Source organism: Hyperoodon ampullatus (assembly GCF_949752795.1).
Source record: "Hyperoodon ampullatus genome assembly, chromosome: 16".
NCBI lineage: Eukaryota > Metazoa > Chordata > Mammalia > Artiodactyla > Ziphiidae > Hyperoodon > Hyperoodon ampullatus.
Genome location: NC_136929.1, coordinates 12434732 through 12450753, shown reverse-complemented (window position 1 = coordinate 12450753; position 16022 = coordinate 12434732). Strand labels below are relative to the sequence as shown.

The 16022-nt window shown below is 44.8% G+C and overlaps 1 protein-coding gene across 1 annotated transcript in view; it reads left to right on the top strand.

Moving 5' to 3' along the window:
- FARP1 (FERM, ARH/RhoGEF and pleckstrin domain protein 1) overlaps positions 1–16022 on the top strand; it is a 295645-nt gene that overhangs the window by 218582 nt on the left and 61041 nt on the right. The window contains exons 6-12 of the mRNA XM_079721658.1: positions 816–913; positions 5784–5898; positions 6981–7128; positions 9976–10071; positions 11505–11668; positions 12376–12444; positions 14972–15047. Of these exons, the coding sequence (XP_079577784.1) occupies positions 816–913; positions 5784–5898; positions 6981–7128; positions 9976–10071; positions 11505–11668; positions 12376–12444; positions 14972–15047 (766 nt within the window). The remainder of the gene's footprint in view (positions 1–815; positions 914–5783; positions 5899–6980; positions 7129–9975; positions 10072–11504; positions 11669–12375; positions 12445–14971; positions 15048–16022) is intronic.

Genomic DNA, 16022 nt, shown 5'->3' with positions numbered 1-16022 from the left:
ACCTCTGTATCCTTCTCATGGGTATTGTGTGAGGGCCAGGATCTGGTTGCTAAGGGTTGCTGCCGAAGTGACGCGCCTTCTAGACAGTGGGCAAAACTAGCAAATATCTTTCTAAAAATCTATGCGTTCATATTGATATTCTCAAATCGATTTTAACATCGCCCTGTTTTTACTTAATTTCTTTGATTTATACTTTTTTTCTTCCACCAGAAATGTCACTTGCTTCATTCTACTTCATAAAGAAAAGAATTTTTAAATAACTTAAATTGATTTTTAAAGATCTGGCAACTGAGGCTTATGGAAGAAGCTGAGTGACTTATTACACCACAAAAAAAGACACTCTTGTGTTTCCAGTTCCATTGGCAAGGCTTTTCCTAACCATGATAGCCTACTGTTATTGTCTGAGCCATAAAGCCATTTTTTTTTAGTATATTTGATCTGTGAAAACATTTTAAATGTGTGCTGTACCCTGCAAAAATAGATAGGGTGGTAAGTTATAGTCTTAATTACTTATGGCTGTATCTCTCCATATAAAATGAAATGCATTACTCATTGTGTGGAAAGATTGCAGCATATGTCTCCCGGTGCTTTAAGGGAGGTGTGAATATTTACATTGCAGCCAGTAGCAACAGGAATTCATCCCTTCTTTGCAGACTTTCTTGTTCTTTGGCTTATATACCTTTCTTTACGTCCTCACTGTGTGGGCAAGTTGCCAGTGAGCGAAGTGAGCCTGGCTTTGTTGCCAAACCTCCCCACCCTCTTTGCTTGACACCCATCTCTGTGTATCTGACGCCCATCTCTTTTTGTATTCGCAGGTACCTATTTGCTCTGCAGGTGAAGCAGGACCTGGCTCAAGGCAGGCTGACGTGTAGTGACACCAGCGCTGCCCTCTTGATCTCACACATTGTGCAATGTAAGTTCTGTTGGTTTCCTTCAGAAAGCATGTGGGAAATAACACAGTGATCTGCTTGGTGGGGAGAAAAATGACATCCACTGAAAGCAATAATGTCTTTGTCTTACGCTGCTGTTAGCATGAAACCCAAGGGTTGGAAAACGGTACTCCTGACTTTGTGTACATATACTCCCCCACCAAACGCTGACCCGGGAATTTTGTGTTCTGGTGTTTGTCTACTCTTTCTAAGGACTACGCATTTGTTGAAAACTCAGTTGACTCAAAGGAGAAGCTTGGGTACATGGTGGCAAAGTAGACTAAACTCGTTCTATCCTGTTCTTGCATTTAATATTCATCATTCAATATGGCACATTAGCCTTCAGACATAAAACTGTCAAAGATTTCCCTTCTTGTATTCTGCTCGAGAGCTCAGTAAACCAAGACACATGAAGCTGGATGGAACCCAAGTGATGCTTGAAGCTACCTATTTTAACTTCCTTCCTCTAGACAAAGGATAAGTTAGATTGTGCTCATTCTAAGCCTTCCTGGCTACTCACCTGGGCATTTTTTTTGTCTTGGTCAAGGCAGAAGTTACTTGAAATGGAATATACCCATTGTGTTTCAGGAAGGAAATTATGTATATAGACCAAGGTCAACATATAAAAGCACTAGTGTAAAAAATAAAAGCACTAGTGTAAAAAAAACTGTGCTAGCATATCATTCTGAAGTTTCCATTGTATACAAAGTAGTCCCATATAATCAGCCCCATCCTGTCCAGATAACTGCCCAGTTAACAAGCTTTCCACAGGTTTGTAGGAAGGGTCACTCCCAGTAGTCAACAAATTACCTTAGTCCAAAATGATGAGGTGTTTCTAGAGACCATGCTTATCTTACTTGTTGTGCATAGCCATTGTTGAATATCTGCCAGACTTAGTAGATTAGTAGATGGATGTTTTCTTATTAATTTGGAAAAAATGATGTGAGAAAGAAAAGACAGGCCAAAAAGAAAAAAGTAGGTAAACTTTTTAAACTTTACTATGTTCCAGCTCTGTGTATATTATCTCATTTAATGCTTATAACAACCCTGTGAGCTCAGTACTGTTATCCCCTTTTTAAAATGAGGAAGCTTTGACACAGAAAGTTACATAACTTTTGCCTTTCCCGTGTTTGGTCTTCTCTCTTCTTACAGTGACAGTGGACAGAGGAGGGCTTTGAATCAGGCAGACCTCGTTTCTGTTAGTTGATTGTTCACCCTGGCAAGTTACTAAGCCGCTTTCCTTTGGAACAGGGGGATAATAGAATCTGTTTCATAACAGATGAAAATGAAATGATAGCATCAATATTCAACATATTTTAGGTGTTCAATAAACACACCCTCCTTTCTTCATCCTCACTCACCTAGGGCCCTCCCTTTCCAAACAGTGGGAAATTTTGACATAAAGTTTCCTTACTGGACTAGCAACTTCAGCAAAGCTCTCTGACACTGGGCCTTTGGTGAGAGAAGAGAAATTTAGTCAGTTATTCCCGATGCCATTCAGTCTCGTAGCCCCTTCGTCCTAAGGCCCTTCCTTTTTAAAGAAAGTGTGAATCTTCCTTTTTAAACAAGGAGTGAATCTTGCTTGCACACATGGGAAGTGGAGGGTCACGGGAATCCAGAAAACCATGTGCTTGGTCTGATGGACCCCTCACCCCCAGACACCAACAAGGGGTTCAAAATCCCCTGAGAATCTTGAGTTCTCCAAAGGAAATGATATAGGTGGGTTCAGAAGTATTTCTGCTATTTCTGTACTCTGTGATACGCAGTTGTGTGACACACTGTTTCTATAATCGTATACTTACAAAGCCCCGTTTCTGTATTTTTAAGCATCCTGTACATTCTGTCATGGAAGGAGAAATTTCACAGAGTCCTCTGTGAATCGTGTGTTCATTTAAATTAATGGTAGTTATTGACGTCATCAGTAAGGTAGGAGGGGTCAACTCATCTCCCTTCTGCAAAAGCGATATTAATGCTGATGGAAAATTATCTCTAGTGAGCCATATTTTCATCACCTCTGTATCTATACACACAATCTGATTTTTAAAAAATTTTCCTCCCTTTCATTTGAATTCATGGAGTCATCTTTCACATAGTCTGTATTGTTTTCATTGGTTCCTCTGTTACTGGCCTTAGGTATCCCCTGTATATATTTCAGACTTTTAATACTCTCTAGTTGATTATGAATAGACCAAGTGGGACAAGCTGATGAAGAGAAGAATCAAACACTATTTGGACCTGATGTAACAGGGGAGGCATGGTGGGGCTAGATTTCTGCAGGTTGTGTGTGCGTCCATTCTAAGAATTGTACCTGGGAGAACAAGTTTGTGCAAGCACATCCTCATGAGACTTCTCACAGGATTTGGGGCTGGTGGTGTTCTTATTTTTTTGCCAAGAGTAGACTGCTAAGGAATTTAGTGTATACATCAGCTAATATGACACCTTTAATTAAAAAATAGTCATATCTTGCACACTTACAGTTCTCAGACTCTCCAGACATAAGGAGGTGCCTATTTCCATGTTTCCAAGAAAAGAGCATGTGGGAGAAAGTGGATTTCACCGTCGTGTTGCCCTTGCATTTTAGGAGTTGAAAAGCAAGTGACTCCGAGGGAAAGACAGTTTAGGCATATTGACCCTGATGCCAAAGGAAAAACTGGAATTCTTAGCTCGTTTATATTGAATTATGGAAAAGGCTCTGTTATAAAATCCATATATGTTAAGAAACCCAAACTTAAAACTCGTAAGAGGGCTTCCCTGGTGGCACAGTGGTTGAGAGTCCGCCTGCCGATGCAGGGGACACGGGTTCGTGCCCCGGTCTGGGAAGATCCCACATGCCGCGGAGCGGCTGGGCCCGTGAGCCATGGTCGCTGAGCCTGCGCGTCCGGAGCCTGTGCTCCGCAACGGGAGAGGCCACAACAGTGAGAGGCCTGCGGACCGCAAAAAAAAAAAAACAAAAAAAAGTAAGAAATTTAGGATTTAGGTGAGTCCCTTCTCCCTCCCACCATACGCAGTCCGTCTTCATTATTTGCAGATTTCATGTTTGCAAATTCACCTGCTCTCTAAAATTTATTTGTAAGCCCAGCATCAGCTCTGTGGGTGCTTTCACGGTTACTCGCAGACACGCGCAAGAGGGTAAAGAATTTGAGTCGCCCCTCCCTCACCTCCCCAGTGGAGGTCAGAGGAGGTGATGCTCTGCCTTCTGGTTTCAGCTGTCATACTGGAAACAAGTGTCCTTTTTGTGATCTCTTTGGAGCCACGCTTTTTGCATTTCTGTGCTTTCTGTTGATTTCCCTGTTTTAAATGGCCCCCAAGCATCGTTGCCGAAGTGCTGTGTAGTGTTCCTAAGTGCAAGAAGGTTTCGATGTGCCTCACGGAGAAAGTAAACACGGGTGTTTATGGGTGTAGATAAGCTTCGTTCAGACGTGAGTTACAGTGCTGCTGGCCGTGGGTCCAGTGTTAACGAATCAACAAGGTACATAAAGTAGGATGTCTTTCAACAGAAACACACAGAAAACAAGGTTAGTTGGTGAAAATGTTTCAGAGTCTCGCAGGAACCTAACCCTGTATTTCCCCTGGGAATGATGGTTTCGTCTTCACTAATTCGACGTGCGTGGGGACTTGATGCAACAGCACTCCCGTGACTAATGAGATGAACTGTGCTTTCTTGAGGCCGGATAGGAGGAGGTGCAGAAAAGACAGTGTCACCATCGCCATGGCAAACCAGTGAGCATGGCAGTATGGCCACTCCTGCACGCTTTCCTGTGATGGAGGGTGGCAGCTTGACTCAGGGAAGGTGAAATCTGTTCACAAAGTGCCAACTAGGAAATGATGTTATTGATTTGCCGTGGCGGTGAGAAGCTAGTGGGTGACCGATTCTTCCAATGGCCCAGCTGGTGCCAAGCAAATATTCTCAGTGGCTGTGATTTATAGCAACATATAGGCCACATCCTGCATGATTACTGGGGTGCATTGCCCAAAGTGTGACAAGCTGCTTCACATGACAAAGTGAAAATTAGGCTTCATGGCAACGGTTTACTTACTTTTATTGTAAACAGTTAGACTCTGGTCATTTTATTAAGCTTGTTACACAGACTATATGATAAAGGCATGCTGTTCCATCTGTATTAAATTGCTGTAAACTGAGCTGGAGCTAATGTTAAGGTACAATTATTAATTTAAAGCTCTATCCTTTAGTTTTCCGGATTAGAGCAATTTGGGGACTTGAGAAAATTATGCATCCACTTCCTTGTAGACTAAAAATTTGTAAGAATTTGCGATCTGATCTGTCATTTCTGACAACACAACTACACAAAATTTAAGATACTTGAATTTATGTTTACCAAATTAGATTATGTATGTTTACCCCTAGTTATAATCATCTTTTCTCTACATGAGAAAGCATTTGGGATTTGCACTAATAATTGCTATACGTGTGTCTCCAAAGTTGATTTTGTCAAGCCCTGAAATTCTGGGGCTTATTTAGAAGTCAGAAGGCCTTAATCCACATATCTAGAATGTACTGCCTGAAATAGAAGTGAACCCCTAGTTGGGGTGGGGAGGAAAGAAACAAACCAGGAACATGAATGGCTAAAGATGGATGATTCTGAAGTTTTCTTTCCAACTGGTAGAAATGAGAAAAAGCGGAAACTGTCGTCTTACGTTGTCACAGTTGTTAAATATGCCCTTACAGCCACCGCTTCTCACATCTAGCCCTTAGGATACCTACCAGCTGGGATTGCCTTGTGTTGTCTGCTAGTATTTCCGGTTTGCTAGTTGGGGAACAGTCCACTGGGAGTATAACAAATTGTGAAGTATTAATCATATGTGGCTGGTTTTTCTTTCTCTCTTTCTTTGTAGCTGAGATTGGGGATTTTGATGAAGCATTGGACAGAGAGCATTTAGCAAAAAATAAGTACATACCTCAGCAAGATGCACTAGAAGACAAAATTGTGGAATTTCACCATAACCACATGTAAGTCTCCTTTGTTGCTTCCTACTTGCTTTGAGCTCCTTCTCTCTATCCTTCGACATACGTGGATACACACACACACACACACACACACGCACACACACCCGTGACTTATTGGGAAGAAATATACAAAGGGTGAGGGAGGAGAGCACAGAGGCTCAGTGAGTGTTGTTACTTATCCTGGACTATTGGTAACACAGGTTACCCACTCAAGACCAGACCTCTGGGCTCCTTGCTTGCTTTCCTGTGAGACCAGAGTAACACTGGAATTTAGGACACCCCATGCTTTGGAGTAAAAGGAAGAGTATAAGACCAAGTACCAGGAAATCAGGAAGGGGACATGGTAACTAGGGACAGTATAAGAATATTGTGAAAATGGAGAACCTTTGTGCCATGTCCATTTTGGTTTTCTGTTTTTTTGGGGTTTTTTTGTTTTTTTTGTTTTGCGGTACGCGGGCCTCTCACTGTTGTGGCCTCTCCCGTTGCGGAGCGCAGGCTCAGCGGCCATGGCTCACGGGCCCAGCCGCTCCGCGGCCTGTGGGATCTTCCCGGACCGGGGCACGAACCCGTGTCCCCTGCATCAGCAGGCGGACTCTCAACCACTGCGCCACCAGGGAAGCCCTGGTTTTCTGTTTTGATCAATAAAATATTTTCAAAGCATTCTCTGTGCCTTTTGTTTTTGTTGTTGTATTTCAAGGAAGGCACTTGAGTCTTGGTGATAGTTGCCTTGACAGAATGTTGAACTTTGCAAGTTTAGGGCTATTGTAAGTGACTAGAAACTTGTTTCAACATGGTCGTGTTTTGCTTTTATATGACCTTAAAGGAAACTCTTTGAGATTCCAAAAAACTGGCCAAGTTTGAGATAGACTTTTGGGGTTTTGTGTTACACAAGCAATGGAGCTTTTGTTCCAGTTGCTCAACTTCGGATTATAATGAATGGGAGGCTGGGTGTCATCCGATCGGGTAGCCCCATTGTTGGTGATGAAATGCCTTTTTATTTCCGAAGAGAAGATGCTTAATCTTGAATTCATAGACACGGAGAATTCAAATCTCCTGGCCTTTCTCTTGAATTTTTGTTTTGTCAGTGGACAAACACCAGCAGAATCGGATTTCCAGCTTCTGGAGATTGCCCGCAGGCTGGAGATGTACGGCATCCGATTGCACCCAGCTAAGGACCGGGAAGGCACTAAGATCAACCTGGCTGTGGCCAACACGGGGATTCTAGTGTTTCAGGTAAGAGCGTTTAGAACCACCTCAGTTCCCTTGGTGTTGCAGAGATAAGAGTTGGCCCTTCAACTCTGATTCCATGTTGGGTGGTCCAGGGCTAAGACCTCTGAGAGTGATTTTTAGGTGAACAGGGAAAAACAAACCTCATCTCAGGGTTTCCTTTTTCTGTCCAGACCCTCAAACTTGCAGGTTTGATTTCCTTTGCCTTGCTCTGGTTGGGAAATCCATGACTGCAGATTTGTTTGCATTTATTGACTTTGTAGGATCGTAGAAATCCCTATCTCTCTGTTAACCTAACTTTGAACATAGTGTAATGGAATCAAGGCTTCAGATCCCCAAAATAAACACCTTTTTCACGGTTGCCCATGATAGTCATCTGATTTTTTTTAACCTAATTTGGGTTCTTTTTTTTTTTTTTTAACCTGATTTGGGTTTTACCTAAGTTAGCTTGTTTGTGGTTTCACATTTACCTAACTTAGAAGATACAGCAGTTTTATAAATTCACAGAAGCTACGTCCATGTCCTGCTATAATTTTGCAGCTACACACATACTGCTCTTGGACCCTTACCTGTGTTTTACATAAGGACATAGCACTCTGCACTCTGAAATGTGTGCACCCTTGATCACACTGCTGCTGTACTGCTATTGATTAATGCATCTCTTTTTCTTGACAATTTCATTGAAGTATTATTGACATGCAATTAAATGCACACATTTAAAGCATGCTGTTCTTAAATATGTATATCTTGTGAAACCATCAGTGAAATCAAGACAGTGAACATATTTGTCACCCCAAAGGTTTCCTCAAGACTTTTTTCTTTTTTTTTTTTTGCGGTACGCGGGCCTCTCACTGCTGTGGCCTCTCCCGTTGCGGAGCACAGGCTCCGGACGCGCAGGCTCAGCGGCCACGGCTCACGGGCCCAGCCACTCCGCGGCATGTGGGATCCTCCCAGACCAGGGTACGAACCCGTGTCCCCTGCATCGGCAGGCGGAGTCTCAACCACTGTGCCACCAGGGAAGCCCTCTTTTTTCTTTTTCTATATTGAAGTCGGTTCACAATATTATGTTACTTTCAGGTACATGACATAGTGATTGAATAGTTTATAGGTTATACTCCATTTAAAGTTGTTATAAAATATTGCCTAGAATAAACTACAATGGAAAAGAATATTTGAAAGACTATAGATGTTTACATATATATATAAATATATATAACAGAATCATTTTGCTGTACACCTGAAACTTACACAGTATTGTAAATCAACTATACTTCAATTAAAAAAAAGAAAATGATACCTAATTTAAAAAAGAATATATATATATATATATATATATATATATATAGCCTAGATTCCCTGTGCTGTACAATATATCCCTCAAGGCTTTCTCTTTTAAACAAAAGTGGATAATCTGTGCTTCGGTTGCTTTGGTTTCAAAGGGGTATGAAGAAAGCATCTGACCCTATTTCATCTCATGAAATAGGGTCAGATTTCACCCAGTTTTGAAGGTGTAATTACGTGCATGACCTAAAACTCTTTTTTTGAGCTTTGCCAGATTGGGTTACATTTCCCCCTTCGTATTTTACCAAAGCAACCCCAGTGATGCTTTGCTCCTATATCCGACGTTTATGACGGACACTAATTACCAAAGGTTCGTGTCCCAAGAGAAGTTGAAGTTGGGTTTCCTGTGGGACACGAGGAAGTGACATTTTGTGAGCAGCATGGTGTTTGAGGAGGTGACTGTCCCTAACACTTAACACTCACTGACCTGCAGAAATCGTCTAGGCGTCCCTGATGAGAAAAACAACAGTGAAACCATGTGGCCGTCAGTCCTGCCATTCCACTTCAAAGTTAAAACCCTTAAACACTCCTAAAGATCACAGTCGGGGCAAGAAGTGCCTCACAATTGAATTAATTTGCTTGGATCGTGTTTGAGACACTTGAAGTGTTGAGAATTGTTCCGTAATGTCATCATATTACAAGGACTGTGTCTTGAAATTAATCTTCTTGCCTGTGCCTAATTGCTTCATTCTAACCAATTGAAACAAATGGTTCTGGTGTTCAAATGGGCTCGAGGAATTCTAATTTCAGTGGAGAGGATGGGACAGATAGGAGCTGGTATCTGGCGACTCCCCACTGTCTCTCCCCCAGTCCCACCTGGCGATCAAAGATGAAGATGTGTGCGTCCCTCCCGGAGACTGTTCTCTGGCCTCAGAGACACACGGAGGATGGGGTCTCCCCTCCCCAGCCCTGCTTGTGCTGTTGGAAGCAGAGCAGTGTGGACAGAGCAGGTGATCGCTAACCGCTGTGTTGCTTCTGTGGCTGTAACAACAGCTGCTGCTTAAGGCACATGCCCGGGAATCTCATTCTGCTGCAGTAATAACCATGTGATTTCGGGCAAATTAAAATCTAGCCATGCTGCAGTTTCCACAGGTGTAGAATGAAGATAATAAATCCAGCTCCCCAGGTTTCGAGTAAGGCTTCACAAGGTAAGGGCTGTAGAGGACTCGGGACAGTGCCTGGCCCTCGGCCGTGATGGTCGCCAGTCGTTGTGGTGGTCGTCATGGTGTTTATTTTTATTTATCTTTGTATCAGCCCCTCGGCCAGCCTCTTCTCTCCCTGGAGGCAGACTTAATTTGAAGGCCAGATCATGTAATTAGTGAGAAACAATGATCCAGGAAGGGAATGGGGATCATCGCACAGTCGCGGAGCCCGGGAATCCTCCAGCAAGAGGCATTCTTAGGAGCAGTAGAACGTCAGCCCTGCTTTCAGCTCCCCGTGAGCAGAGCAGACCAACTCCCATGTTGCTTGTCATTCATCTCCCGGCTCACTGGCCGATACCTTTCTTCCCAGGGTTTTACGAAGATCAATGCCTTCAACTGGGCAAAGGTGCGGAAGCTGAGCTTCAAGAGGAAGCGCTTTCTCATCAAGCTCCGCCCAGATGTGAACGTAAGTGCCTCTCGGGAAAGAGGGGAGACCAGTGAGCCCCCTCGGGGTGGGGCAGGTCCCGCTAGGGCGCAGGTGGAAGCCATGGCCGGCAGCTCTCCAGGTGTCTGCCAGTCTGTACGGTGTATCCAGACGCTCAGTCCCTCCACAGCTGTCATCAGCAGTAGACACGGCACAGATGTGTGCCCGGGGAGGGGTCACTTCGCTGTGCACCTACGGGCCGCCCCCTCCTGTGCAGTCGCCGTGTCTGCAGCCTCAGCCACCTCGACACCCCGGTCAGCATCCTGCCGTGTTCCAGGTCTGTCCCTCCCCACCCAGGGGCGGTCCTGCTGTTGTCCCCAGCCCCTGACAGCGCACTCTCACGAGCTGACCCGGCCCCTCCCCTAGCACACTTCCTGAAGACCCCCTCCCTCTAAAGATGTCGCTCACGTGGCGCCGGGTCAGAGCAGGAAGAAAGCGTTTTCTCCATCCACCATAAAAATAGGGATGGATGGTGACAGAGTGCTGATGTCCCCAAGAAGAACTGGAGTGCTTTTTCCCATGGGGGAAAAAGAAGATTATAAATGGCAGTCTAGGTTTATAGTAATTTGGTTACATTATGGATGAAATAGGTTTTTATGGCCTGATTTGGGAAGCAGGCACCCACTGGAAGTTGTTTTCTATGAGAAGACGTATTTTGAGTCCAAAAGACTGGGTACTGCAGCACGACTTGTCTGTAAGTTGAGACTGCACTACCGAGAACTGTGAGATTCTCCCAAAATGGCTGGAACCGCTGAGAATGTTAAGGGCTGTGGTAACATTTGTTTATATAATACGATCACTTAAATTGAGAGCATTCAGTCTGGAAGTAGAAAATTACCATATGCCCTTTCCCAAATCAAAGGACATGACTTCTTCAGCCTTGGGTGATACTTCAGTGCTCCAGAAAAAGTGTTCATTTCCTGTATGGTCCCTGGGGCCACCTGGAGGCTGGAGCCATATGCCTTTTGATGGAGAAAAGGCTTAAGCACAATATTCAAAGTTGGCATGAACCATGGGGGAGAAAACAGAAAGAAGAAATGTGTTTCAGTTATTTTAAGGTGGCAGAGAAAGCATTTCAGTACTTGGATATTTTTTAAAGAAGGAAATGTAAGCCAAGTAAACAGCATTTGTTTATGATTTCTGTCAAAGGAAATGTTGTAACTTCTGCTGAGTATCCCCATTTTCTGTTTGTTCCTCTAAGGAATTAAGTGGGGAAGAAAATGGTTGAACGATGATGACTGTTTCGTCATGAGGAACAAATGTATTTTACTAAATATGTGGAGTTAGGGTCACGCTATAATAAAACACACAATCGAAACTTTCTTGGACAAATTTGTTTTCAGTCCCCTTTCCCATATCGTAACTGGATGTCTGTGGGTAATGGAAAAAACCAAAGTGTTATTTTCTCTTTCTAGAGCTCATACCAGGATACCTTGGAATTCCTAATGGCCAGTCGGGATTTTTGCAAATCCTTCTGGAAAATCTGTGTTGAACATCATGCCTTTTTTAGACTTTTTGAAGAGCCCAAACCAAAGCCAAAGCCTGTTCTCTTTAGCCGAGGGTCATCGTTTCGGTTCAGGTAAGGATTCTGCTTCACATCTCTCTGTTTGCCACGTGGTCATTTTCCCCAAGACTTTCCTCGGGAAAGTTGGCTTCCGAGAGCTTTGGCTGATGGCACGTTTGCTCGGTCATCGCAGAAGGCTCCTGGCAGCCCCTTGCTGTGTTCGGTTTGAACGTTAGGTAGCCGCAAGGCAGTCTACCCAGCCACAGACAACGCCTAGTGGAACTCTTCTAATTCAGAAAGGATTTCCTTTCTCTGTAGAAGCAAAAGCACCTTGTTAACCCTTGCTGTAGCTTCACCAGATGCTATGTAGACCTGCCCATCACTGGTTCAATTTCTCACTCATTCTTTCAACCAACCTTTGAGTGTCTACTGCACGTCAGATTCTGCTCTAGGTGTTGGGGGTATACAGTGAACAGAACTATCCCTGCCTTCATGAAGTATACAGGGTCTTGGGATGGTTGCTTAATAATCAAACACAGAATTGTTAAGTTGTTGAGTTCATTGAACTTTTTCTGTCGTGTATAAGGGAAATATCAAGAGACAGAATGGACGCCAAAGCACAGTTTCTCTCAGGGCTGCTTTCGTCCCGGGCTAGCCGAGAAAACTCCCGTGTCTCCCCGCGGTGGGAAGAGAGGGAGGCAAATCTGGTGGAGGGCGGTGCTGGGTGTGAACTGAGAACGCCTTGCTGTCTTCTCCGCCCCCTCTCGTGGTCTTCATTTTAGTGGCCGGACTCAGAAGCAGGTTCTCGACTATGTTAAAGAAGGAGGACATAAGAAGGTGCAGTTTGAAAGGTAAGAGAAACGCCAGGGCCGCCTGTGATCTGAGGGCAGTCGTTCTCTGCAGGCCGTGGTGCTCTGTGGCTGAGCATCGCTGCCCCCCAGGCCCGGTGAGCTAGAGGATCGCTGCCGCCCGGTCAGTGTCGGCCGGTTCGGTGTTAGGAACGGCTGAGGCCCAGGGACACTTAACTCCAGGGTGAGAGGAAGCCAGCAGAGGGCAGGGATGCCAGAGGAACAGGAGCCGACAGAGGGGGTAAAGCGCTGTAAAAACCTACTCACCGGGCTTCCCTGGTGGCGCAGTGGTTGAGAGTCTGCCTACCGATGCAGGGGACGCGGGTTCGGGCCCCGGTCCGGGAAGATCCCACATGCCGCGGAGCGGCTGGGCCCGTGAGCCATGGCCGCTGGGCCTGCGCGTCCAGAGCCTGTGCTCCGCAACGGGAGAGGCCACAACAGTGAGAGGCCCGTGTACCGCAAAAAAAAAAAAAAAAAAAAAAAAGCCCTACTCACCGGTGAGTCCTTAAATATTTGGGGATTTGAATTGGAAGTATTTCTATAAACTTTTTTTTTAATTGGAAAAATTGCAAACCCTTTTCTTTAGGTTTTTTTTTTAATTGATTTTTATTGGAGTGTCGTTGATGTACAGCGTTGTGTTAGTTTCAGGTGTACAGCAAAGTGAATCAGTTATACATATATCCACTCTTTTTTAGATTCTATTCCCATATAGGTCATTACAGAGTACTGAGGAGAGTTCTGTAAACTTTTTAATTCAGTAACATTTGATTGAAGAGAAACAGGATTTATTGTTGTTGTCAGCAAATGCTGATAGCTCTTACTGTATGCCAGGCACTGTTCCAAGCCCTTGAGACATAGGAACTCATGGAGTGTTCATACCTGCTCTGTGAGGTCCGTGCTACTTTATTTCCTTTTTAAAGATGGAGACATGGCAGCTCAAAGATGTTGAGTAACTCGCCCGGGTCTCAGAGCTGGTAAGTGGGCCCTGGTCATCCAACTCCAGAGCTCACAGCCCTTCAGCACTGCTCTGCCCACAGGGACTAAAAGAAAAGGGTAAAGGGGTGAAGGGATGGTGCGCCAGTGACTGTTTAGTTGCAAGTGTTTGTTTTAATGGTTTTCTTTTTTCAGTTTAACACATTTAAAAATTACAATAAAGCACAGAGAATACAGCAAACACCCATGTTCCTAGTACTTAGAATTAACTAGTAACATTTAACATTGGTTTCTGGGATTTTATTTCTTCTTCTCTTATTTGCAGCTATTGTGGTTACAGACGTAGTGAAAACCCCCTTTAAGCAACAGCCTTCATTACTTCCCTCCTTCCCTCGCCAGAGGCAACAACTACCTTATTCATGTTACTTCTATTAGAAACATTCATGCACCCAAAAAGAATAGGCAGAATTGCTCTGGGGGGTGTCCTTTTTCATTTATATAATCAGTATTACATTGTACATAATCATGCGTCTTGCTTTTTAAACCTACCCTGATTTTGAGACCTATCTTAAGCATTTTATGGTATTGTGAAAGTATTACCTTTTAGGTATCTGATTCCCTGTTGATAAACATTCAGCAGGTTGAATGTTTCAACATCAAACAGGTTGTTTGGTGTTTTGTTTTGCTTGTGCTGAAACAAATGTGCTGCCTTGACCATCCTTGTGTATTTCTCCTGATGGAGATCTGGGGTCGTTTTTCCCTCCCTGTATATAGAAATGTAATGTTCAGATGGTTATTTGTATGCTTCATTTTCTCGGACGATCCACGATTGATCTTTTGAGGATCGTGTAAGAAGTGGTCTTCCTCTCTCTGACTCAGAATGTGGGGACTCCAGAGCCTTGGGGTGTTAATGTGGAGTATTTTAAAGAAAAGCTGGATGGACATTGGAATTTAATCTCTATATTTATGCAGTTTCATGTGTTTGAGTACCTGAAAAGTTTCTCATACTTGTCCCCTGGGAAGTTGGGGACCGACACACTAAGGGAAGGAAAAGATTAAAGGGAAGGTGTTGGTGGCATTAAAAAACAGTTTCTTCTACTGTGGAGTCTATAAATTCATTCCTGGGGCAGGGCCTTTTCTCTGAACTGAGCACTCTGAAGGAGTAGCTCATTAGTGGCCAAGGCCTCTGTTATAGAACTGATCTAGAAAACCATTACCCAAAGCACACAAATTGATTCCATATTGTTAGGCCAGGGCTCGCAATTCAGAGCGTACTCGGGCCCAGCCAGCCTCGCCCTCCCGGTGACATTTCCCGTAACTAGAGAGTGAGCATTCAGTGGTGGTGCTCCCAGCCAGCTGGACCATGGCAGTGGGAGCTGGGAATGCTGAGACCTTTTTCAAGGCTGAAGCAACCCCTGAATCCTACAAGTGATACAGAAAGGGTGACTGGGTCTGTCTCCAGGGAGCATTTATCCGAACTACTTTGGGTGCCTTCACTACTGAGGGAATGCCTAATGCCGTTATTTTTCATGTAAAACCAATAAAAAAAAAAAAAACATTTCACCTAACTTTAGTTCTCTCGTGTGATTTCTCCCAGGAAACACAGCAAGATTCATTCCATCGGAAGCCTTGCTACGCAGCCTACAGAACCGAATTCAGAAGTGCCAAAACAAGTCAGTGATGGCGATAGTCACTATTATAGCTCTGTTTTCCACCAAACGTCCTCTGCTGGGGACTGGGTTTCCTAGTCTGCTTTGTTGTTCTTCATCCTTCCACTTCGGGGTGTTTTCTAGAGGACAGTCTAGCCGTGTGCCCGGCTCTGACCAGACACAGGCTCTGTGCTTCTCGCCCTGGCCTGTATCCTTTCCCCTCTTCCCGCCCATGCCCTTGCCCCGGGGAAGTTTGCTCTATTGGCCTGAACTCAGCTTAGGGCTGGAGCCATCCAGAGCCAGAGCTGAGCCCACCCTCCAGCTAAACTGCTTGTGTGACGAGATCGGGATTTAGCTCGGGGGTGACGGGTGTAGCTCCCCTTGGCTGCCAAGGTCAGAACCTTGCGCTGGCGCAGGACCGGACGGTGCGTTCCCAGGGCTCATGTTACAGAGCAGCGACCACAGTTGGCAGCAAGACACATCATCACTCTTGCTCTGAGGGTGGCCAGAGCTCGTTTTCCCTGGAGTTGGTCTCTGGATGAGCTTTCAGGGTTTTCTCTACAAGAGAATAAGAACTTTGTTGGGAAAGAACATGAAGGCAATTTCACTGTGTGAATCCAGAGAGTCTGTAAGCTGCCTATCCTGCCCTTAGGCATCTAAACAAAGACGTTTTTGTCATTTGTCTGAAATCCGTGTCAGCTCGCCTTTGGAGGTCCACGATGCCTTTCCTCCTCCCCCTGCCCCCACCCCCTCAGGAAGTCAGTCCCCTGTGGGCCGGAGGGAACGTCTTCTTCCATAGAAACTTCGGACGCCCAAGAGGAGACTGCCGGTCCGGGAAGCAGAGGCACTGCCTCACCTGTGCTGCCAGGGACCCTGCACTGTCGGCTTCCACACCCTGAAAGAACGTTCTGGATCCCGACCAGACAGCCTCGGGAATGCCCGATTCCTGACAGGGTGCTTTGTTCTAAGACCGGGGAGGGCAGGCTTTCTTTGGCAGTC